The 25,616-nt window shown below is 36.0% G+C and overlaps 1 protein-coding gene across 12 annotated transcripts in view; it reads left to right on the top strand.

Moving 5' to 3' along the window:
- PPP1R9A (protein phosphatase 1 regulatory subunit 9A) overlaps nucleotides 1–25,616 on the top strand; it is a 311,463-nt gene that overhangs the window by 176,398 nt on the left and 109,449 nt on the right. For all 12 annotated transcript variants that reach the window (XM_082693613.1, XM_082693612.1, XM_082693611.1 and 9 more), the window contains exon 5: nucleotides 20,475–20,579. In XM_082693613.1, the coding sequence (XP_082549739.1) occupies nucleotides 20,475–20,579 (105 nt within the window). The remainder of the gene's footprint in view (nucleotides 1–20,474; nucleotides 20,580–25,616) is intronic.

The following is a 25,616-nucleotide window of genomic DNA, read 5'->3' as shown; positions in this document are numbered from 1 at the left end:
GGATTCCTTTCACACATTGAGGTCCTTCATCCATTTTGAGTCTATTTTCATGTGTGGTGTAAGGAAATGGTCCAATTTCATTTTTCTGCATGTGGCTGTCCAATTTTCCCAGCACCATTTATTGAAGAGGCTGTCTTTTTTCCATTGGACATTCTTTCCTGCTTTGTCGAAGATTAGTTGACCATAGAGTTGAGGGTCTATTTCTGGGCTCTCTATTCTGTTCCATTGATCTATGTGTCTGTTTTTGTGCCAGTACCATGCTGTCTTGATGATGACAGCTTTGTAATAGAGCTTGAAGTCTGGAATTGTGATGCCACCAACGTTGGCTTTCTTTTTCATATCCCTTTGGCTATTCGAGGTCTTTTCTGGTTCTATATAAATTTTAGAATTATTTGTTCCATTTCTTTGAAGAAGATGGATGGTACTTTGATAGGAATTGCATTAAATGTGTAGATTGCTTTAGGTAGCATAGACATTTTCACAATATTTATTCTTCCAATCCAGGAGCATGGAACATTTTTCCATTTCTTTGTGTCTTCCTCAATTTCTTTCATGAGTACTTTATAGTTTTCTGAGTATAGATTCTGTGTCTCTTTGGTTAGGTTTATTCCTAGGTATCTTATGGTTTTGGGTGCAATTATAAATGGGATTGACTCCTTAATTTCTCTTTCTTCTGTCTTGCCCTTGGTGTAGAGAAATGCAACTGATTTCTGTGCATTGATTTTATATCCTGACACTTTACTGAATTCCTGTATAAGTTCTAGCAGTTTTGGAGTGGAGTCTTTTGGGTTTTCCACATATAGTATCATATCATCTGCGAAGAGTGATAATTTGACTTCTTCTTTGCCGATTTGGATGCCTTTAATTTCCTTTTGTTGTCTGATTGCTGAGGCTAGGACTTCTAGTACTATGTTGAATATCAGTGGCGATAATGGACATCCCTGCCGTGTTCCTGACCTTAGCGGAAAAGCTTTCAATTTTTCTCCATTGAGAATGATATTTGCGGTGGGTTTTTCATAGATGGCTTTGATGATATTGAGGTATGTGCCCTCTATCCCTACACTTTGAAGAGTTTTGATCAGGAAGCGATGCTGTACTTTGTCAAATGCTTTTTCAGCATCTATTGAGAGTATCATATGGTTCTTGTTCTTTCTTTTATTGATGTATTGTATCACATTGACTGATTTGCAGATGTTGAACCAACCTTGCAGCCCTGGAATAAATCCCACTTGGTCGTGGTGAATAATCTTTTTAATGTACTGTTGAATCCTATTGGCTAGTATTTTGTTGAGTATTTTCGCATCTGTGTTCATCAAGGATATTGGTCTATAGCTCTCTTTTTTGGTGGGATCCTCGTCTGGTTTGGGGATCAAGGTGATGCTGGCCTCATAAAATGAGTTTGGAAGTTTTCCTTCCATTTCTATTTTTTGGATCCGTTTCAGGAGAATAAGAATTAGTTCTTCTTTAAATGTTTGGTAGAATTCCCCCGGGAAGCCGTCTGGCCCTGGGCTTTTGTTTGTTTGGAGATTTTTAATGACTGTTTCAATCTCCTTACTGGTTATGGGTCTGTTCAGGCTTTCTATTTCCTCCTGGTTCAGTTGTGGTAGTTTATATATATAGTTTCTAGGAATGCATCCATTTCGTCCAGATTGTCAAATTTATTGGCGTAGAGTTGTTCATAGTATGTTCTTATAATAGTTTGTATTTCTTTGGTGTTAGTTGTGATCTCTCCTCTTTCATTCATGATTTTATTTATTTGGGTCCTTTCTCTTCTCTTTTTGATCAGTCGGGCCAGGGGTTTATCAATTTTATTAATTCTTTCAAAGAACCAGCTCCTAGTTTCGTTGATTTGTTCTATTGTTTTTTTGGTTTCTATTTCATTGATTTCTGCTCTGATCTTTATGATTTCTCTTTTCCTGCTGGGCTTAGGGTTTCTTTCTTGTTCTTTCTCCAGCTCCTTTAGGTGTAGGGTTAGGTTGTGTACCTGAGACCTTTTTTGTTTCTTGAGAAAGGCTTGTACCGCTATATATTTTCCTCTCAGGACTGCCTTTGTTGTGTCCCACAGATTTTGAACTGTTGTATTTTCATTATCATTTGTTTCCATGATTTTTTTCAATTCTTCTTTAATTTCCCTGTTGACCCATTCATTCTTTAGAAGGATGCTGTTTAGTCTCCATGTATTTGGGTTCTTTTCAAACTTCCTTTTGTGGTTGAGTTCTAGCTTTAGAGCGTTGTGGTCTGAAAATATGCAGGGAATGATACCAATCTTTTGATACCGGTTGAGTCCTGATTTAGGACCGAGGATGTGATCTATTCTGGAGAATGTTCCATGTGCACTAGAGAAGAATGTGTATTCTGTTGCTTTGGGATGAAATGTTCTGAATATATCTGTGATGTCCATCTGGTCCAGTGTGTCTTTTAAGGCCTTGATTTCCTTGCTGATCTTTTGCTTGGATGATCTGTCCATTTCAGTGAGGGGAGTGTTAAAGTCCCCTACTATTATTGTATTATTGTTGATGTGTTTCTTTGATTTTGTTATTAATTGGTTTATATAGTTGGCTGCTCCCATGTTGGGGGCATAGATATTTAAAATTGTTAAATCTTCTTGTTGGACAGACCCTTTGAGTATGATATAGTGTCCTTCCTCATCTCTTATTATAGTCTTTGGCTTAAAATCTAATTGATCTGATATAAGGATTGCCACTCCTGCTTTCTTCTGATGTCCATTAGCATGGTAAATTCTTTTCCACCCCTCACTTTAAATCTGGAGGTCCTTCGGGCTTAAAATGAGTTTCTTGGAGGCAACATATAGATGGGTTTTGTTTTTGTATCCATTCTGATACCCTGTGTCTTTTGACAGGGGCATTTAGCCCATTAACATTCAGGGTAACTATTGAGAGATATGAATTTAGGGCCATTGTATTGCCTGTAAGGTGACTGTTACTGTATATGATCTCTGTTCCTTTCTGATCTACCACTTGTAGGCTCTCTCTTTGCTTAGAGGACCCCTTTCAATATTTACTGTAGAGCTGGTTTGGTGTTTGCAAATTCTTTCAGTTTTTGTTTGTCCTGGAAGCTTTTAATCTCTCCTTCTATTTTCAATGATAGCCTAGCTAGATATAGTATTCTTGGCTGCATGTTTTTCTCGTTTAGTGCTCTGAAAATATCATGCCAGCTCTTTCTGGCCTGCCAGGTCTCTGTGGATAAGTCAGCTGCCAATCTAATATTTTTACCATTGTATGTTACAGACTTCTTTTCCCGGGCTGCTTTCAGGATTTTCTCTTTGTCACTGAGACTTGTAAATTTTACTATTAGGTGACGGGGTGTGGGTTTATTCTTATTGATTTTGAGGGGCGTTCTCTGAACCTCCTGTATTTTGATGCTCATTCCCTTTGCCATATTGGGGAAATTCTCCCCAATAATTCTTTCCAGTATACCTTCTGCTCCCCTCTCTCTTTCTTCTTCTTCTGGAATCCCAATTATTCTAATGTTGTTTTGTCTTATGGTGTCACTTATCTCTCGAATTCTCCCCTCATGGTCCAGTAGCTGTTTGTCCCTCTTTTGCTCAGCTTCTTTATTCTCTGTCATTTGGTCTTCTATGTCACTAATTCTTTCTTCTGCCTCATTTATCCTAGCAGTGAGAGCCTCCCTTTTTGATTGCACCTAATTAATAGCTTTTTTGATTTCAACTTGGTTAGATTTTAGTTCTTTTATTTCTCCAGAAAGGGCTTTTATATCTCTCGAGAGGGTTTCTCTAATATCTTCCATGCCTTTTTCGAGCCTGGCTAGAACCTTGAGAATTGTCATTCTGAACTCTAGATCTGACATATTACCAATGTCTGTATTGATTAGGTCCTTAGCCTTCGGTACTGCCTCGTTCTTTTTTTTTGTGTTGAATTTTTCCGTCTTGTCATTTTGTCCAGATAAGAGTATATGAAGGGGCAAGTAAAATACTAAAAGGGTGGCAACAGCCCCAGGAAAATAAGCTTTAACCAAATTAGAAGAGATCCCAAATTGTGAGGGGGAAGAAAGGGGATAAAAAGAGGTTCAAAAAGGAAGAAAGAATAAAAGAAAAAAAAAAAAGAAAAAAGAACAAAAAAGAAAAGAATTTAAAAAAAAGAAAACATCTATGAAAAATATAAAAAATAAAAAATATATATATTAGATAAACTAGTAAAAAATCGTTAAAAAAGAAAAAGGTAACTAACGTTAAAAAATATTAAAAAAAAAATTTTACCCGAAGGCGAGAAAAAAAAACAAAAAATGAGAAAGAAAAAAATTAAATTAACTGCAAGATTTAAAAAAATCACAGGTAAAAAGCCATGAGTTCCGTGCTTGGCTTTTTCCTCCTCTGGAATTCTGCTGCTCTCCTTGGAATTGAAACCGCACTCCTTGGTAGGTGAACTTAGTCTCGGCTGGATTTCTTGTTGATCTTTTGGGGGAGGGGCCTGTTGTTGTGATTCTCAAGTGTCTTTGCCCCAGGCGGAATTACCCCGCCCTTACCCGGGGCCGGGGTGAGTAATCCGCTCGGGTTTGATTTCAGGAGCTTTTGTTCCCTGAGCGCTTTCTGTAGAGTTCTGGAGGGCGTGAATACAAATGGAGGCCTCCTGGTCTCCGGCCCGGAGGAGCCGAGAGTCCAGGGCCACACTCCTCAGTGCGCCCTCAGAGAACAGCGCCCAGTTACTCCCGTCTGTCTGACCTCCGGCCGCACTCCGAGCTCACCGAGCCTGCGACCGGTTCAAGGTAACACCGAGCTGTGTGCTTACTGTCAGCTCTGTCTCCGTAGCCGGCTTTCCAGTTCCAAAATCCGCAAGCTCTGTGACACTCAGACACCCCCGATCCTTCTGTGACCCTGCGGGACCTGAGGCCACGCTGACCCCGTGTGGGCTTTGCCTTGGGCAGCCTCTGGAGCGATGTCCCTCAGCGGAACAGACTTTTAAAAGTCCTGATTTTGTGCGCAGTTGCTCTGCCGCTTGCCAGGAGCCGGCCCCTCCCCCTGGGCTCTATCTTCCCGTTGCTTTGGATTCACTTCTCCGCCGGTCCTACCTTTCAGAAAGTGGTTGTTTTTCTGTTTCCAGAATTGCTGTTCTTCTTCTCTTCGATCTGCCGATGGATTTTCAGGTGTTTGCAATCTTTAGATAAGCTATCTAGCTGATCTCCGGCTAGCTGAAGTAGTCTCAGCCTGCTACTTCTCCGCCATCTTGACTCCTCTATTTACCTAATTTTTGAGACATCCAGAAACTTCTTCTCAGATCTGATCTTCTTAAACTTTTCAGTGCCATAGTATAATCACTTATCTCTAACTAGGTCTATGCTTCCATCCTCGTTTTTGTTTTTGTTGTTGTTTTGTTGGGGGTATGTGTGTTTGCATGCATGTGTGTGTGTGTGAGAGAGAGAGAGAGAGATAGAGATAGAGAAACAAGGATGAGAGAGGGCAGAGCGAGAGAGACAGCTATATAGATCCTTTGCCTCTTATTTTTCACTCTGTATTAGAAGAATGTTTCTCTCTCAAATTAGCTTCCTAAACTCATTTTTATATTCAGCAGTGAACTCATTTTTTAAATGACTCTAGAAATTACTCCCAAATTCGTACCCCAGCCTTCGTGCCTATAGAACCTATTCACTTATATCATCTTACTTTCATCTCAAATTCAACATAAATTGAATTCCTTTTTTCATTTTTTTTTCTTCCTTTCTTTTGATCTGAACAACCTGTTTTTTTTTCTGTATTGACCCTATTTTTCATTACTTTAGATGTAAAACTTTCTAGTCATCCTTTCTTCTCTCATTTACTTTACCTATGTAATATCTTACTATTTTGGATATTTCTTTCTTTGGAATGTTCCTTAGATTCTTCTTTTTTGTTCATTCTTTGAGCCGTATCACTGAACCAAGTCTTTTTCTTACTGTGCCGATGTTTGTGTAGGGCTTCTTTCAGATCATCTTTCCGGTTTATCCTTACCTTTTTCCAAGATTGTTCTACAGTTATCACTTCGTTTGTATAGTCTTGGTGAATAATAGTGTGTAGTTGTGCTCCTTTTTTATTTATTTATTTATTTATTTTGCCAGTCAGAGCGCAATGTCTTACTGACTTTGAATACCTGTTATTTAAGTGCCCATTCAGTTGTCCGCTTCAGTCCAGAAGAGTACATTGTCTGCACTGGTTTCCTTCCCCAGCCTCCCTCCACATCTTAGTTGAAATAATAATTAGTATAACTACAGTGATTTAAGACCATATAATACATTAATTACTGTGTAAACCCCTTGACATAGATTTTTGCTAATATTACAACCAGCACGGTAGTTATAGTAGACCTTCTTTATCTAAACTAAGTATTAATTTTTTCAGGAATTTATAGTTGAACAAACTTAAGGTTTCATAGAAAATGGGATTAAGGAATGCCTAGTCGGTTAAGGACTCTTGATTTTGACTAAGGTTCTGATCTCAGGGTTGTGCGGTCTAGTCCCCCTTAAGGCTCCCTGGCTCAGTGGGGAGTGGGCTTGGCCCTCTCCCTCCCTCTCTGTTCCTTTACCCCACTTGCATGTGCACTCTCAAATTAATTAATAAATCTTAGAAAATAAAGAAAATGGAATTAAGAAAACTGTGGTCTGAGGTAAGTGAATGAAAGCATCTAAATAAACATTTAACAAATAAGTCAATCAAAATGTGTTCTAAAAGACTATCAATTACACATCTTAAAGTTTTGCTATAATAGATATAGTACTGTTCATTTACATTTAGCATTTTGCATATTATGTACGTTTTAGTAGAATACCTTTTGCTGACTCCTCACAAACTCCTAAGCATTAGGAAAATGCTTGTGAATTTGTTTTATCCTCATGGTGGTGATATGCATTTAAATGGCATTTCTCATTCTCCAATACTTTTTCCAAGAGTTTATTGCTTTTCCAGTTTTCATAGATCTGACTTTGTTTTACCACCAGCACCTGAGACCCTGTAGCTCAACTCCTCAGTCTCCTTTATTCCTCCTTCACTTTCAGTGTGCTAGCAGAGTGGGTGGGTGGGTCTGGATTTTCTCTAAGGCAGATTTCCTTCTCTCTCCCCAGGGCTACTTTGTAGAAATATGCATTTCAATCTACCATCTGCTTTCTAGCTGTTTTCTTTTTCTATCTTTCAGTCATTGCTTTTTCCATTTCTCTACATCACACAGACTTAAAAGTATTCCTGAAAAAACTAATTTCCTTTGATTCATTGATTGTTTAGAAGTGTGTTGTTTAATTTCACATACCTTTTAATTTTCTTTGGTTTTCTTTTTGTCACTGATTTCTGTTTTCATTTTATGTGATCAGAAAAGATACTTTGTATGATTTCAATCTTTTAAAATTTATCCAATTTAAACTCTTAAAACAAAAACAAAACAAAACAAAACAACAACAAGAAAACCAAACAACATACACATGGGAAAGAGCATTGGGGACTTTCAGTAGATCATCAATAAGTGGAAGCTTCAGGATTGAAATTTAGCTCTAGGCAACTCTTTTCTTACTACCATACTTCTTTCATACTCTCCACCTTGCCCCAAATAGTATTTTTCTCAACATTGTGTTACCTTTTACATCAAGGGTAACCTTATTGTCCATTTCATCACTGAAGCCATTCAACTGTCCCTGGTGGAGCCCAGCGGAACGCTTGGCCTCTGTATACTTGAATGTAATGGGCTATAGCACATGCATTTAGGTTTACTTGTTTGTCATTATGTCATGTGTATTGAGTGAATATCCATAGGTTTATGGTTACGTCATTAAGAGCAAGGACCACAGTTGTATTTCTGGTGACTTTTAGAACAGCATGCTAGCACGAGACTTTGAATAAGCACTAGAACCCATGTATGAATGGCTTGATGCCACTTCTAAGATTCAGTCTTTTGGGGGCAAATTTCCTGTGACTTTAGTGTGTTCTGTTACTCTTCCTAAAGGTAATTTCCAATAATCTCTAGTCTCTGTGAGGGTCACTTTTCCATTTCTTTTTGTTTATTTTGATAGCATTGTATACTATAGCTGATGACTTTCTTGGCTTATTTGCAAAAACACCATGACTTCATTGTGAATCCATCTATTTTCAGTTTTTTCTTTGCTCTGGTTCCACTTGACCCTCACCTCACAGAGTCAGTAGCCCTCCTCTGTTAATGTGAACTTATTTTGTTCATACCTTTCTTAGCACACTTACTGAAATATTTCACACTCTCCGTCTCTCCAGTTCCTTCAACATACACACATATCCCTGTACTTCTGCAAATATTTGTGTGTGTGTGGGTGTGTATGTGTGATATTCTGAAACAGGAATCATACTTCATTCAAATTTGTATCCCAGTGACTCTCACTGTTCTTGGAGTACAGTCAGGATCGACTCACTCTTGCTAAATTACTGACTGAATGAATCAATCAAATCAATGAAGCAAGCATATTATTTTCTCTACTTATATTTTTCTAGCACTTTTGCTATCTTCCTTCTGATTAGAGTACTTAGAAATGTCCCTCTAATTGTATTTGTTGCATTGCATTTTATCTAAATTATCCTGTACAAGGATGTATATTTTCAGAAATTTCTTTGACTTTTCCTGTACTTCCTTTATTCTTGTCCATTAAGAAAATCATCATCCTCATTTTCTTCCAACTCTAATTACTCTGTCTGTTGACAATGTAAAAAAACTATATTTTGCTTTGACTTTTATTTCCTCCCCAGTAAATGCTAGCCCTGTACGTATTGGCTTACAAAGAAAACTCGTTTTAGAAGTTTTCTGCCCTGTACTTAGTAGTTCCCACACCCATCCTTGACTTTTATCTATTTTAAAAATGTCTACCTTCTCAAATGCTTTTGCCTGATTAGAACACCGTACCACCTTTTCATTTCATAAAAGCATAACAATGACATTCGTTTTGAGAGTTTGAGCTTTTCAGCTTTACTTCCCACCCCTTCCCCAAAGGCCAGCTGTGTTCATTGTTCAAATTCTATAATTCAACTTTAACTTGGTGTTTCAAAACACAAACTATATTTTAAAGAGTTGAAAGAGAAAGAATTTCTACTGGTAAATCATGCACTTGAACTGCCATGGATGTTTCTTGGAGAAATGCCGTGGGTTTACAACGGTCATTGGTCATTCAGAAGCATTGAGGAAGCAAGCGTATACTGCCTGATAGCATTCCACTAGATTTTATGTAAAGGTTAGGAAGAAATAAAGTCATAATTTTGGCCATGAAAGTAGTTTAGAATCAACTTAAAACTCAACGTCCTCACTCCCAACACAACCCTACACAACAAAATGACTTTCATAAAGGAAATGTTATATTATATTACACAAATTATGTGTACACAGAAACAAAGATAGAAAGTTTTTTAAAAATGCTACTAAAATTAAGTAAGATTTAATCAAGACAGATGTTTTCTAGACAGTCTCTGAGAAAAAAAATACTTAAATGACAACTGGCCAAGAGAAGATGTTGTTACAGAAAAGAGATCGGTAAAAATAGAATGATGGAAAGGGAGGCAATAATTAGGATATTTGCCTCTTTTGAGTCCAACCAACAGCAGTGTATAAAAAAATGTTATCCTAAAAGTGGAAATTTAACTTTTGTCCTATCCAGAGAACAAACTACACATAAAAGGAACTCTTTCTTTTCTCTCATTCTCCAAAATCGTTTAATAACATGAACAGTATATAATTATTGCTCTGGACTCAGATGTCAGACCCATGAGGTTGGCAATCTATTTGCTTAGGGAGACCTTATACCTCAATAAATAATAAACATTTATCTGGTAACATGTAACATTAGATGAAGGTATAAAACATATGGTATAGAAGAGGTTCAAAGGATGGAAGAGATCACTGGGCTTGGGTAAATAGATTAATACTCAAAGAGAAGTTAACATTTGACCTGGGCTTTTAGGAGAAAGCTTTTGAGAAGACAAAGGGATACATGGGCACATGTTTCATAGAGGATACAAAGGCAGGAAAGTGAACAGTCTTTTCAGGATACGGCTTGCCTTACAGTTCTTAGCTATGTAAGGGAGTTGTTGGACAAAAATGAAAATGTAGTTGAGTTGATACTAGCTGATGGTAATAGGAAATATGCTAGGTAAATAAATGGATACATAGCAATGTTTATAACAGGTGTTGTCAATATCGTTAAGATGTCACATACCCTTGTATTCATCTGTAGATTCAAAGAAATATCAGTTAAAATCCCAGTGGGCATTTTTTTTTTTTAAAGAAATTGGTTAGCTGGTTCTAAAATGCATATGGAAATGTGAGGGACCTAGAATAAAAATTCTGAAAAAGAATAAAATTAGAGGACTGACCTTATCTGATTTTATAAGACTTATTGTGAAGCCTCAGTAACCAAGACTATGTGATATTCGTATAAAATAAAAAATGTGGAATAGAAAGTAAGCAATAGATTGAGACACATGTAGTCCTTGACTTTCAATAAAAGTGCCAGAATAACTCAGTGCTAAAGTGTACAGTCTTTTCAACAACTAGCAGAAAAAAAATTAGTTATGCATATGAGGAGAAAAAATACCTGAGCACAAATGTTATCACACCATAATTAATTAACTTTGATTAATTAATCAAAATCAATCCTAGATCTAGATGTTAGAGTTCAAACTATGAAAGCTCTAAAAGAATGCATAGGTGAAAATTTTTGTATCATCACATTAAATAAAAGTTTCTGAGACAGCTCACAAAAAGCTCGGACCATCAAAGAAAAAACTGGCAAACTGAATTTCATTAAAAATCACAACTTTTTTTTACTTTGAGAGACACAGTTACAGGTAAGGAGAAAATATTTGCAAAACACACATACAGAATATGAAGAACATTTACAAGGAAATAACAGCAACCCGATTTTTAAAATTACAGACCAAAGATTTGACAGCCATTTCACAAAGAATATATGTATGGCCAATAGCATATGAAAATATGTTCAAAATCCCTAGTCATCAGTGAATGCAAACTAAAACAGTATTGAAATACCATTTCCTTTGGATCAGGTCATGATCTCAGGGTTCTGGGATCAAGTACCAAGTTGGGCTCCCGGCTCTGCAGGGGTCTGCTTCTCCCTCTACCCCTCCTCATGTTTGTTCTCTCAATCTCCCCCCCCCCCACATAAGTAAATAAAATCTTAAAAAAGAAAGAAAGAAAGAGAGAGAGAAAGAAAGAAAGAAAGAAAAAGAAAAAAGTGGTCCTGGACCTGCTCTATGGGAGAACAGAGTTGGGTCCCTCAACCACATAGATCAAAGGGGAAGAAGGGAAACATATGCTGTATACTAGAATTATTAATTCACTATAGTATTTGATCTACCTATTAATATTTAAGGAGCCCACCCTCTAGCCCAATTACCAACCAAAAGTTCTTAAACTTTAGCACCATTCCTATTTCTTAGAGGTACAGTACTCTAGTCTTGTGCATGGTGAAGGGTGGACGCAAATGGGGAGGGATGGTAATACTGTTAAATATCAAGAAGGATAATGTGGGATAAAACTGTCAGAGTGAGATTAAGACCCAGTGCTGAAGACACTTGATAGCTACACTAAGTGATTTAGAAATACATTTTATGGGAATGACAAAGCTGGTGGTGTTTTGGATAAAGTTGTTCTTTTAGATGAATTTTTAACATTTTATTGATATAATTCACATAGCATACAGTTCATTTATTTAATTGTAGAATTCATTGGTTTCCAGAATATTCAAAACATGTGTCACCAATTAATTTTAGCACACTTTGATCACTCCAGAAAGAAACTCTATATCCATTTACAATCATTTTCCTTTTCTCCCAACTCCTCCCTCTTCTCCCAGCTTTAGGCACTAATCTACTTTCTGTCTGTAGAGATTTGCCTTTTCTAGACATTTCATATAAATGGAATCATGCAATATATATTGGTCTTTTGTGACTGACTTTTTTTCAGTAGCATAATGCTTTCAAGGTTTATCCATGTTGTAGCTGGTATCACATTTCCTTCCTTTTTATTTCCAAATAATATTCTATTGAACAGATATACCTCATTTTGTTTATTCTGATATCAGTTGATGGATATTTGGGTTGTTTCTGCTTTTTCACTGTTATCAATAATGCTGCTTATGTATAAATTTTTGTGTGGACATGTCCTCATTTTTCTTGATATATACCTAACAGTGGAGTTTCTGGGTCACATGGTAACTTTATGTTTAACCTTTTGAGGAACTGCTGGATGGTTTTCCAAAGTAGCTGCACCATGTTACATTGCCTGTGGTAATGTATGAGGGTTACAATTTCTCCACATCCTCATGAACACTTGTTATTATCTGTCTTTTAATCAAAATCATCTCTGAGTGGGTATGAAGGGGCATCTTATTTTAGTTTTGATTTGCATTTCCCTGATAGCTGTTGATGGCAAGGATCTTTTCCATGTGCTTCTTGGCCATTTGGGTATCTTCTTTGGTGAAATGCCTGTTCAGATCCTTTGGCCCACTTTTTTTCTCTTAAGGTATAATTGACATGTAACATTATATTAGTTTCAGGTGTACAGCATAATGACTTGTATACATTGTGAAATGATAACCATGGTAAATCTAATTAACATTCATCACTAGACATAGTTATAATTTTTTTCCTTGTGATGAAGACTTTTAAGACATACTCACATAGCAGCTTTCAAATATGCAATATTTAACTTACATATTATTAACTGTAGTCACCATGCTGTAGATTACATCCCCATGACTGAGTTATTTTGTAGCTGGAGGTTTGTACCTGCTGATCCCCCTACAGTCATTCTGTCCACACCCCACCTCCCTACCCTGTGGCAACCACCAGTCTGTTCTCCGTATCTGTGAGCCTTGTATTTGGTTTACTTGTTTGTTTTGGTTTTTAGATTCTACAAAAAAAAGTGAGATCCTACATTATCTTTCTTTGCCTTAGTTTTTAAAGTGGATTGTTTGTCTTTTTGTGACTGGGTTGTAACTATCTTTATAATGCTGTAGACACAAACCCCATATCAGATATATGATATATAAATGTTTTCTCCCAATCTGTGAATTATTGCATGTTAAAACAATGATGAGATACCATTACACTATTAGAATGGCCAAAATCCAAAACACTGACAGCACCAAATGCTGATGAGGATGTGAAGTAAAAGGAATTCTCGTTCATCATTTTGTGTTGTTACCATTTCAAGCTTTTTACAAATTGCAAACGACTTCTTAACTGTCTTCCTGATTTTAATTTTTCCCTTCTTCAGTCTCTTCTCATCCTCAACCCTAATGGAGGAACATAATAGCAGTTTTCAAATATATGAAGGACCATCATGGAAATAGGAATTGACTCACTCTGCGTAACTTTAGTAGTAGAAAAACAATTCTCTTTTCTTCTAAATCATATTATGGATAATATAATTCAGTCCGTCCTTCAAGACTGAATGCATTTCATAAAAAATTTACCTCATTTTATATCTTCTTTTTGGACTCAGATGGTATAGACCAAGGCAAATAAAAACAAATAAAAATCACATCTTCATACCTTCAACTTGCTTTACACTCCAGTTTTGGGTTTCATTATGTTCTCGCACATCCTAAAACAGGCTGATACTGTAGGTCTAACTTTTGTTATCCTTTCTCAAGAAAAAAAAAATTAATCCCATATCCTCACCCAAACAATTATATTTTTTTTCTGTCACTGTTGCTGCTAGCATCATCTCAATTGTCCATATTACTCTTAACTTACAGCTTACTTAACCAACTTCTAGTTAGCAACCTTTCTAGGTGGATGGGGACTTGCTAATGATTGTCCATTATGCACAGGCAGTACCAGACTAGCAGCTATCATTTTCTGCAGCCACACACTCCATTTTTACATCTTCTTAACGTGTGGAGATAAACACATTCCTTAACATGATGCAAAGCTAGAGTAACTTTGTCACATTTTATTTTTTATTTATTTTTTGTAACTTTGTAACATTTTAATGTAAGCAGAGTTGTATATATTAAAAGCTATGCTTTTATGGCCAAGGCGTTGGAGATAACTAAAAATCTGGGAAATCATGTTTTAAGCTGACACTCTATAAAACATAATTATCATCGATATAAAAGTTTGTCAGGATTATGATTCAGTTTAGTTAAACACAATCTAATTTTCCTATACGTCTTAAGCTTTTTATAGGAGTACTGTTAATCTGATCACTATCCATATCAGAATATTAGGAAGTACAGATTGATTAATCTCTTCATTTGGAAAATACAAAGCCATACCTTTACAAAATCATGGAGAAAACACAAGTATATATCTTAATCCAAAATTATTAAATTAGTCTTACTAGTCTGAAGATTCACTTTTACTATGTGAACTGGGCTTTCTATTAAAATATTGCTGAGCTTCTAGCAGAATCTTTAAGAAATATTTTTTTCTTAAATGTCTAGCATGTTTGAACTTTTCATTAGATACTAGAATGTAAGATTTATGAGAGTGCTTGCTATTCTCTGTGAACCAGGTTATCACTCCTTTAACTTCCAAGACTTTATAATTTAATTTATTAATACCCTTCTATGTTAGGGACATATTTCATGCACACACTGTGAGAGATAATGGCTTTTCTCAGTTACAGCAACACAGAGAACTTGTCACTTCAGTTCTGCAACCTCAGAAACAACGTTAAGTAATCAAAGAAATACAAAAATTCACCTGTCCAAAAAAAAAAAAAAAGATTTCAAAGGGCTATTTTCCTTTCTAGTGTTCAGGAAATTTTTTTATGAAATAGTTGAAGCCCGCAAACAGACAAAAAAAAAAAAAAATTAAAGGATAGTAACTTAAAATTTTTTAAAATCATCTCTCCCATGAGAGATAATAGATCCCTATAGTCCCAATAACTGTCTCGAATGGTCAGAATATAAAATTACACTCCTATTCATTGCTGGTACCAGTGGGGAATTATTTTTCATTGTTGTTTAGAGCAAACTCGATCCAGAACCAAAATGGCCAAAGTCAGAAAAAACTTCAATACTATACTACATTAGGAAAAAACTGTGTTAACAAAGATAGTACTCTGTTGCTGCTTTAGAATCCGTCTGGGGCCCAAGCAATTACGCGGGTCTTAACCAGCCCACAGTGTGTATTTCTTTGGGAACAGTTGCCCTGGCTTTGTGAATCCACTCTGGCATCTTGGGTAGAAGCTCCAAAGCCATCGTAGGCTAATATTCAGAGAGTTAAAAAAAATGACTTTCATACATATAAAATGAACACGGATTAGACTTTACTTAACTCACTAATTAATGAGAGAACCAATGAGATGTGGTAAATGTGATTCAAAGGACGTTTAGGAAGTACGTAGTTAAAGACAAGTTAATAAAGTAGTATTAGAAAAACATTACTAAGTTAGATATAAACTAGTTAATATTCTACAGGGAAATAAACCATGGCCTATGGGATTATCTTTTCTGACAGAAGGAAAGTACCTGAATTTATTCCAGACAGAAAAATCTGCAAATTAACATGTAACTTAAATATATCCAGGATTTTAATCAATTTTAAACAGTGGATCAATGAAAATACATTCCCCCAAATTATCCTTGGGTGGACCTACTAAATATGCACCTTAATCATATTGAAAAGACAGGTTACTCTTCTTTTTATTCTTATTTTCAAGCTTTAAATAACTCTTCTTAACAGATGGCAAAAACATATGATATACCCAGCACTTGTCCAGAGTTATTATAGTAGCACAAGGATTATTGATGGGAAGCCTCAATATGATAAAGATGTCAGTGTTCTCCAAACTAATCTAAAAATCAGTATGATTTTATTAAGACCTCAACGAGTGTTTTTAGAGAACTTGGCAAGTAAGTCTTAAACTAATTATGCAGAGAAAAAGCTCAAAAATAGAGCAGAAAAATCTGAGGACAATGAACAAGGTGGAGGGAATTATCCTATGAAATGTCAAAACTAATTAGGAAGCGATAGAGTGTGCAGAGATAGACAAGTAGAAACTAATAGAAAACCCAAAACATGTTGATGCACATTTTAAACCCAGACAGATGCAGCACTACAAATCAGTGGAGGAAAAATGAACTCTTAGTAAAAATGTTATTAAGGTATTTATTTATAACACTTGAAAACATAAAAATATATTGCTAACACAAATTATAATAAAAAATAAGTTCCAGGTAGTTAACAACCTAAATGCAGAATGGCAAAATGTTAAAACTTTTTTAAAATAAATATTTTTTTTTTCAGTGTTTTAGAATTCATTGTTTATGCACCACACCCGGTGCTCCATGCAATACATGCCCTCCATAATACCCACCACCAGTCTCACCAAACATCCCACCCTCACCCCTCCAAAACCCTCAGTTAATTTCTGAGAGTCCACAGGCTCTCATGGTTTGTCTCCCCCTCAAATTACCCCCAATTCACTTCTCCTCTCCATCTCCTAATGTCCTCCATGTTATTTTTTATGCTCCACAAGTAAGTGAAACCATATGATAATTGACTCTCTCTGCTTGACTTATTTCACTCAGCATAATCTTCTCCAGTCCTGTCCATGTTGATTCAAAAGTTGGGTATACATCCTTTCTGATGGAGGCATAATGCTTCATTGTATACATGGACCATATCTTCTTTATCCATTTGTCCATTGAAGGGCATCTTGGTTCTTTCCACAGTTGGGCGGCTGTGGCCATTGCTGCTGTGAACATTGGGGTACAGATGGCCTTTCTTTTCACTACATCTGTTTCTTTGGGGTAAATACCCAGTAGTGCAAATGCAGGGTCATATGGTAGCTCTATTTTTAATTTCTTAAGGATTCTCCACTCTGTTTTGCAAAGTGGCTGCACCAATTTGCATTCCCACCAGCAGTGTAAGAGGATTCCCCTTTCTCCACATCCTCTCTAACACTTATTGTTTACTGTCTTGTTAATTTTGGCCATTCTAACTGGTGTAAGGTGGTATCTCAATGTGGTTTGGATTTGAATCTCCCTAATGGCTAATGATGATGAACATTTTTTCATTGTCTGTTAGCCATTTGTATGTCTTCTTTGGAGAAGTGTCTGTTCATGTCTTCTGCCCATTTTTTCGACGTGATTATCTGTTTTGGGGGGGTTGAGTTTGAGGAGTTCTTTATAGATCTTGGATATCAGCCCTTTGTCTGTGTTGTCATTTGCGAATATCTTCTCCCATTCCATGGGTTGCCTCCTTGTTTTGTTGACCATTTCTTTTGTTGTGCAGAAGCTTTTGATCTTGATGAAGTCCCAAGCTTTTGATCTTGATGAATGTCCCAAAAGTTCATTTCCGCTTTTGTTTCCTTTGCCTTTGGAGACATGTCTTGAAAGAAGTTGTTGTGGCCGATGTCAAAGAGGTTACTGCCTATGTTCTCCTCTAGGATTTTGATAGATTCCTGCCTCACGTTGAGGTCTCTTACCCATTTCGAGTTTATCTTGGTGTATGGTGTAAGAGAATGGTCGAGTTTCATTCTTCTATACATAGCTGTCCAATTTTCCCCACACCATTTATTGAAGAGACTGTCTTTATTCCACTGTACATTTTTTCCTGTTTTGTCAAAGATTCTTTGACCGTAGAGTTGAGGGTCCATATCTGGACTCTCTACTCGTTGGACCAGATGGACATCATAGGTATATACAGAACATTCCACCCTAAAACAACAGAATACTCACTCTTCTCGAGTGCACATGGAACTTTCAACAGAATAGACTATATTCTGGGTCACAAATCAGGGCTCAACCAATACCAAACGACTGAGATTATTCCCTGCATATTCTCAGACCGCAATTCTTTGAAACTGGAACTCAACCAAAAGAAAAAGCTTGGAAGGAATTCAAACACTTGGAAGCTAAGGACTACCTTGTGTAAGAATGTTTGGATCAACCAGGAAAACAAAGAAGAACTTAAACAATTCGTGGAAACCAATGAGAATGAAGACACTTTGGTCCAAAACCTATGGGATATAGCAAAGGTGGTCCTAGGGGGAAATAGCCATCCAAACCTCCCATTTTTTCTGGAAAAATCCAGAATATACCAGCTCTCTTTATACCTTAAAGAACTGGAGAATCAACAACAAATTAAGCCAACCTCACACACAAGAAGGGAAGTAATCAAGATTAGAGCAGAGATCAATGAGATAGGAACTAGAGATAAAGTAAAACACATCAGCAAAAGTAGAAGCTGTTTTTTTGAAAGAATCAATAAGATAGATAACCCCCTGGGCAAACTAATCCAAAAGAAAAGAGAGAGGATCCAAACTAATAAAATTATAAATGAAAAGGGAGAGATCATGACTAATACCAAGGAAATAGAAACGATCACCAGAAATTATTATCAACAGTTATATGCCAATAAGTTAAGGAACCTAAATGAAATGGATGCATTCTTGGCAAACTTTCAAAACTTATGAACTTCCAAAACTGAATCAGGAAGAAATTGTCAACCTGAATAGACCAATATCTAGTAACGTGATTGAAGCATTGAGCAAAAACCTTCCAAAAAACAAGAGCTCAGACCTGACAGATTCCCTGGAGAAGTCTACCATTCAAAGAAGAAATAATACCTATTCTCTTGAAGCTGTTTCAAAAAATAGAAACAGAAGAAAAACTTCCAGACTCTTTTTATGAAGCCAGCATCACCCTGATCCCCAAACCAGGCAAAGACCCCACCAAAAAAAGAGAATTTCAGACCAATATCCTTGATGAATATGGATGCCAAGATTCTCAATAAGATCCTAGCTTATGGAATCCAACAGTACATTAAAAAGATTATCTACCATGACCAGGTGGGATTTATCCATTGGATGCAAGGGTGGTTCAACATTCGCAAATCAATCAATGTGATGGAATAAATCAATAAGAGAAGAGAGAAGAACCACATGCTCCTCTAAATTGATGTAGAAAAAGCATTTGACAAGATACAGCATCCGTTCCTGATTAAAACGATTCAAAGTATAGGGATAGAGGGAACATTCCTCAACTTCATAAAATCTATCTATGAAAAACCCACAGCGAATATCATCCTCAAGGGGTAGAAGCTGAGAAGCCTTCCCTTTGTGATCAGGAACATGACAAGGATGTCCATTCTCGCCACTGTTATTCAACATAGTACTAGAACTCCTAGCAACAGCAATCAGAAAACAAAGAGAAATAAAAGGTATTCAGATTGGCAAAGAAGAAGTCAATTTCTCTCTCTACCCAGATGACATGATACTTTATATGGAAAACCCAAGACTCCACCCCCAAACTACTAGAACTCATACAGTAATTCAGTAATGTGGCAGGATACAAAATCAATGTACAGAAATCAGTTGCTTTCTTATACACTAACAATGAAAATATAGAAAGGGAAATTAGAGTATTGATTCCATTTACTATAGCACCAAGTACTATAAGATACCTGGGAATAAACCTAACCAAAGAGGTAAAGGATCTGTACTCAAAGAACTACAGAACACTCTTGAAAGAAATTGAAGAAGACACAAAAAGATGGAAGATCTTGGATTCCAAGATTCCGAGCTCTTGGATCGGAAGAATAAACATTGTTAAAATGTCTTTACTGCCTAGAGCCATCTATACTTTTAATGCCACTCCAATCAAAATGCCACTGGCATTTTTCAAAGAGCTGGAACAAACAATCCTAAAATTTGTATGGAACCAGAGGAGAAGTGAACGGGGGTAATTTGAGAGGGAGACAAACCATGAGAGACTGTGGACTCTCAGAAATTAACTGAGGGTTTTGGAGGGGAGGGAGGTGGGGTGTTTGGTGAGCCTGGTGGTGGGTATTACAGAGGGCACATATTGCATGGAGCACCAGGGTGGTGCATAAATAATGAATTCTGGAACACTGAAAAAAAAATAAAAATTTTAAAAAATGGTATGTATAAAACATGCATAAAGAACACTAAACATTAAAGAACACTAAACAAGAAAGAACATTAAAGAACACTAGTAATATATATGCTCTTAAACATAAACATATACATTTACATACATGTGTGCACACATACATACATACATACAGTTATGAGTATTATCTGTGTTAAGTGTACAACTTGAATAGGAAGGATTCCCTGCAGTTCTTGATGTTTTTTCCTGAAGAGGAGTGGTGGGAAGAAGGACCAGGGAGGAAGCCCACAGCAAATTTCAGCTGGATCTTTTAGGTTTTATGTAATTCATTAAGGACAAGAAAGGATGTAAGTATGTCATATGTTAGCAGTTGTCAATTTGTTGTGATAGGAATACGAATGTTGGGTGACCTGAATCTCTCCATTTAGTATTGCTTTTTGAAACAATCTGTTTTTCAAAACAATGTTTTAAAAACATTAAGTATTTGACTAAGATTGGGAGCTTGTGGATAAAAGACAAATTTCAGGTCAGTAAGAGTATCATAAAAATCAAGTATTTTGTCAACTCATATATTGAAAATGGTAATGTACTATCAGAAAAGTTAATTGTGGTTAATTTCTCTCCTCTTTCCAAAGAATACAAGTCAATGACCAGATTGTGGAAGTGGATGGAATCAGCTTGGTGGGTGTCACACAGAATTTTGCTGCAACTGTTCTCAGAAACACCAAGGGCAATGTCAGGTAAATATGTGTCTTCAGATATGTATAATTTTATTATTTAACATTTTGTTATATTTTAGTTTTCTAGATTATACCTATCATCTTATGTAATTACAATGAAGATTTTATCTAAATACTTAACACTTGCCTTAATTTTTAATGTTTCCTTCTTTATTGTAATTAGTTTATGCAAATGTAATATAAGACCAAAAATGATGGTAATTTAGGATGGCACAAAGATATGAAATGTACAGTGTGACTCAATATGGTTAATTATTGAGCTATGTTAGTGTGCCTAACTGCATAAAATTTCTACTTAAGTCCTCAACAAACATGGATTTAGACTCTAAATCCTTTTAATAAAACTAGTAATACAGTAAATTGAAATTGAAATGATTGTACATATATTTAGTGCTACATGTTTTTAGATAAACTGGCTAAATTATTTGAGGTTAATACATGCATTTAAATAAATCTCTTTATAGACTTTATAGGACTAATCCTCAATAAATTGTGACTCTGCCAACTTAATAGGACAGAGGGTACATTCTTTTCAACCTTGAAATATATATCCTGTCCTGGGGGTTCTGAAAATTGTAGCTAAGAAAACAGATAAGAAAATAGTCCTGAGCCAACTAAGATCAAGGTTTGAAATCCATTTTATTTGGTCATAGGGTATTTATTTTTAAATATTGTGCTGCTTATGTCTTAATATTTTCCCATCAATCCTACAAAGGCATACATAGGTGACATTAGTATGGGCAGTTATCAAAATGTTTTTGTGTTATCATCAGAGTGTCATGGCCAAATACTCTGAAATATCAATGAATCAATATTGCTGTAAAGAGGGTAACATGGAGATTTTATTGCGGTGGGTTTTATGTTGCACAAACATGGGTTTAAGTTTTAGAATTTAGATATTTTCAGTTGGAAAATACCCTTTCATGCTGAAGGAAGTGTTTAAGGAATACAACATCAGTGACTTTTATGGGTGCTATGTTGATGCTTCAAGACTACCCATAATCCTGAAAAAAGTGTGTGAAATAATTGGAAAGAGCACAGGAAGAACCGTCTGATGGCTCTCTTAGAGCTGCGTGGGTGGGCTCACTCAGGAAACGGGACTGTCTTTCTGCAGATTGCTGCCTTTTCTTGAGACAGCACTTTCCCAGTAAAAAACTTTGGTTGTAAAGCTGTCCATTAAGATTTGAAGTGAATTTTAAAGTGAAATCAGTAAGATATGCATTCAAGTTGTAGAACATTTTTCTTTTTTCTTTCTTTTTTTATAAGAACATTTTTCAGTTGCAAGGAAGTTTTCAGTTCCATGAAATCATAGCCGCCCTTTTTTATTTCAAGCCTCCTAAAAATTATAAATGGCATCTCAGCTATCTCTGGACTTCAGTCTCTCCCTTTTTCAGTCTGTCCTTTGTATACTTCCTCCGGGTGGAGGAAAATAATAGCAGTTTTCAAATCTAGGAAGGGCTATCGTGGCAAAAGGAATGAACTCATTCTGTGTGACTCAAGTCCTGGAAGATCTGGGACCTTTGGGTAGAAGTGATAATTCCACATCCGTCATGTGCCTCTCCTCTGCAGACACCTTCAGTGGCCACCCGTTCTGTATAGCATCAAAGCTCTTGATCTTGGTATTAAAATCTTTTGTCACCCAGTCTTATCACATACCTCCCCCTGTATTCATGCTTTGGTAGAGTCACACTGGGGTAGCCATATTCCTTCAAAACTGACTTGAGTTATTGTTTTATTATTGTGCCTTTCTCTCTGTCATTTCTTCTGTTTAAGATACTGTATTCTGTTTAGAACCTACTTATCTTGAGGAACATATTTCAACTCCTTTACCCTCCAAGAAATCCTCCTTGACCTCCATATCCCCTAGTGGTCTCTCTTCCTGGTTGCATTCATCATTCATACTACGTTTTTAACCTTGAGGTTACTGAATATTACTTTCATCTTTTAAAGGCATACGTTTATTTCCTCATTCACTTTGCACAAATCTTGATATTAAAATGGGACCTTTGACGCCTTGGTGGCTCAGTTGGTTAAAATGGGACCTTTACCCCTCCTTATACCCCCAGATGGTTTAGCCCAGGGTCTTTGTTAATGGAATATAAGGAGTAAGTCTTTTCTCAATTTTAACTTATCAAAAGTAATATTGGAGTTCTGTGAATATAATTTAGGTGGTAGTTCTTCATAGAGCATTAATACAATAACAGGATACAAAAACTTGACCTGTGTTTTTAATGAACTTTTTAAACCTGAGGATTTAAAATATGCATGGTTTTATATTTCTTATTGATTGGTGACTTAGCTATTACATTTAGTGGTTACTGAAATTTATTTTCAAAAAGGGATATCTGAAAAATTAGGAAATTTAGTTTGATATTTTTCCTAACTACTAAGCACATATCTGGGAGGAATGTCTGGAAGCCATGGCTTTAAAGATATAAGTGGGAGAAAGATAGGAAGCTAGAAGTGATGGGAAAAATGAAACTGAGATTTGGTTGGTGATTATTTCTGAAGTATTAGAGGTCAAGATTTTTACTTATTTCCTGGAAATGTATATGAAATTGGTACCAGGATATGGATATGCATCAAAATCATACAGTGAAGTTCTGTGACTTCATCTGCCCTTACAGAGAATCATTTCCCATCTGACCTCAGTCTGCTTTATTTTATTAAACTTTAAATTATAATACCTGAGTTTATAAACTAATACTACTAACAAAGACTCCATTACTATGACATTTTTTAACACACTGGAGAAATTACAGGTATTTTAATGTGGTAATTTTTAAGGCTTATGTGTTTTTCAACTCTGCATCATTTATATGAGTTAAGAAGTAGTTCAGCTCAAACCAGGTGAGGTCCTGGGGAATTGGAAGTCTAGGCCTGACTCAAAGTGTCAGTAAACAATGACTATTTCCTTCGTTTTACCAATGTCATTTAAAAACTAAGCACTCAGGATAAGTACTATGCTAATATCATGTAATTACTTAACATAATTGATTAGGATAAGACTCCTTAAGTAGTTTATAGTCAGAAATAATGCAACACAGCAACAGGAGGGGAAAGATAAGCATTAACAGGGTGGGCATGGTGAACTCAAGACACAGTCTTCTTTATCATCCTTCTTCTGGGCCTCGCAGGACTTGCCCATCTCCAGATGCTAAACCACCACGGGTGTGTACATGAGCATCTTGGTACCAAGAAGTCCAAAGTCTGTGTGTGGTAGGGATTTCTCATTGAAATCATTGAAAACCCCTGGACTCCACAAAATCTAGGTAGAAGAAATAAATCCAGTGATTATTACCAAACAACTTTGACAGGTTAGTCTGTCTTGCTTTGAAACAGCTCAATGACCCCTATTTGCAAAACACATTTTTCCCTGGTTAGTATATCTCGCAGCTTTGACCAAGGTTCAGTACCATGCTCTAGGCAATTCTGTATACTTTGTCAGTCCATTCGGTTTCTAGATTAACTCATGCTCTCTAATATGTAGTGCATAACACATTTACGGCTCTCCTTTTGACTTTAGATTCATACTACTTAGCATGTTTCTATTGTATGTTTCTTCTTTTAAAAATTTTTATTGGAGTATATTTATTGTATATTTCAGTATTTCTTGGTGAAAACCTAAAAAAAAAAATGTAAATTACTTGAAAACCTGTAATCTTGGGGCACCTGGGTGGTGCAGTGGGTTAAGCCTCTGCCTTTGGCTCAGGTCATGGTCTCAGGGTCTGAGAATCGAGCCCTGATAGGGCTCTCTGCTCAGCAGGGAGTTTGCTTCCCCCCTCTCTCTGCCTGCCTCTCTGCCTACTTGTGATCTCTCTCTGTCAAATAAATAAATGAAAAAAAAGAAAACCTGTAATCTTTTTGATGCTTGATAGAAGGTAACTTGCCCAATGTAATATAGTTAAAAAGTTAGAAAAATGTTCTATTCTTATTGTCAGATCCTACAATATGTAAAGCATAATTTAAATAGTTTAGATTCAGTTCCTTTGAATCCACAGGTTTAGCTACTTAAAATCCATTTTTAATCAGAACATACTAAATAATGCTTTTCTTAGTGATCCTTAAAAGACCCTGATGTCTGTTGGTCCATGTAAAGTTATGGGAAAATACTTTTAAACATGAAATTATAAAGTTATTAGAAAAATAATAATTAGTTCAAAATGATAAAAATACTGGTCATATACCTCTGGAAAGAAAGCAGGAATCTCTAGATATTAGGAGACTAATTAAAATTTATACAAACTACCTTCTAATTAATTTTGGGTATGTAATTTAGCTTTCTGTGATGTTGTTTTGTCAGAGATGTCCCAAATGTAGACATTTGACTCAGTCTCTCATGTTTTATCTCTGTGGACAAGGGGAAAAATGTGTTTGAATTATAAGATAGCCACAGGATAGGTACAATAATGGAGCTGATTCTGTTACAAATTATAAATATTATTTAATGTGTTCACTGATATTTCTTTATGCACTTAGCACTAGGAGTAATTGTCTTTCTCTAGTAACTACCTTTTCTCCCATGAAGCCAGACCTCATAGGTTCAGATTCTGACTTGTGAAATGGAAGCTGTGTTTATGGAAGTGTTAAAATTTCCTTGTGCTGTAGTCTCTTCACGTATAAACTGGGCATCATAATAGTACCTCCCATACATTTTAGATGAGTATTAAATGAGTGAAAACATGTAATGAATGCCTAGAAAAAGTTGAAATTCAGTGAAATTTTAGTGATTATTATTTTCTTCTGAAAACTCTGATTCCTTCTTAGGTGTTTATGTAGATTGTTAGAAAACTGAGTCAATTTTATAGCCATTTCTAACAAAGGCAGAGGATCTGATAGTCTGCAGAGGAAACCATTGTTACAGGTTTCTCTTTTTAGCTCTTTTGGAAGCACCAATATAAGTCTTTTCTTTATTCTTTGATTTTTCAGTTTTAGGTAAAAATTTAATGATTGCTTACTGTAAAACTTTCACTGATCAGTTTTATTGTTCAGTTAAAAACTTTTGCAAGAGTTTATGACATTTACATTCTATTAAAT

The sequence above is a fragment of the Mustela nivalis genome, assembly GCF_964662115.1.
Source record: "Mustela nivalis genome assembly, chromosome: 12".
NCBI lineage: Eukaryota > Metazoa > Chordata > Mammalia > Carnivora > Mustelidae > Mustela > Mustela nivalis.
The sequence above is the reverse complement of the archived record's forward strand: the minus strand, read 5'-3'. Positions and strand labels throughout refer to the sequence as shown.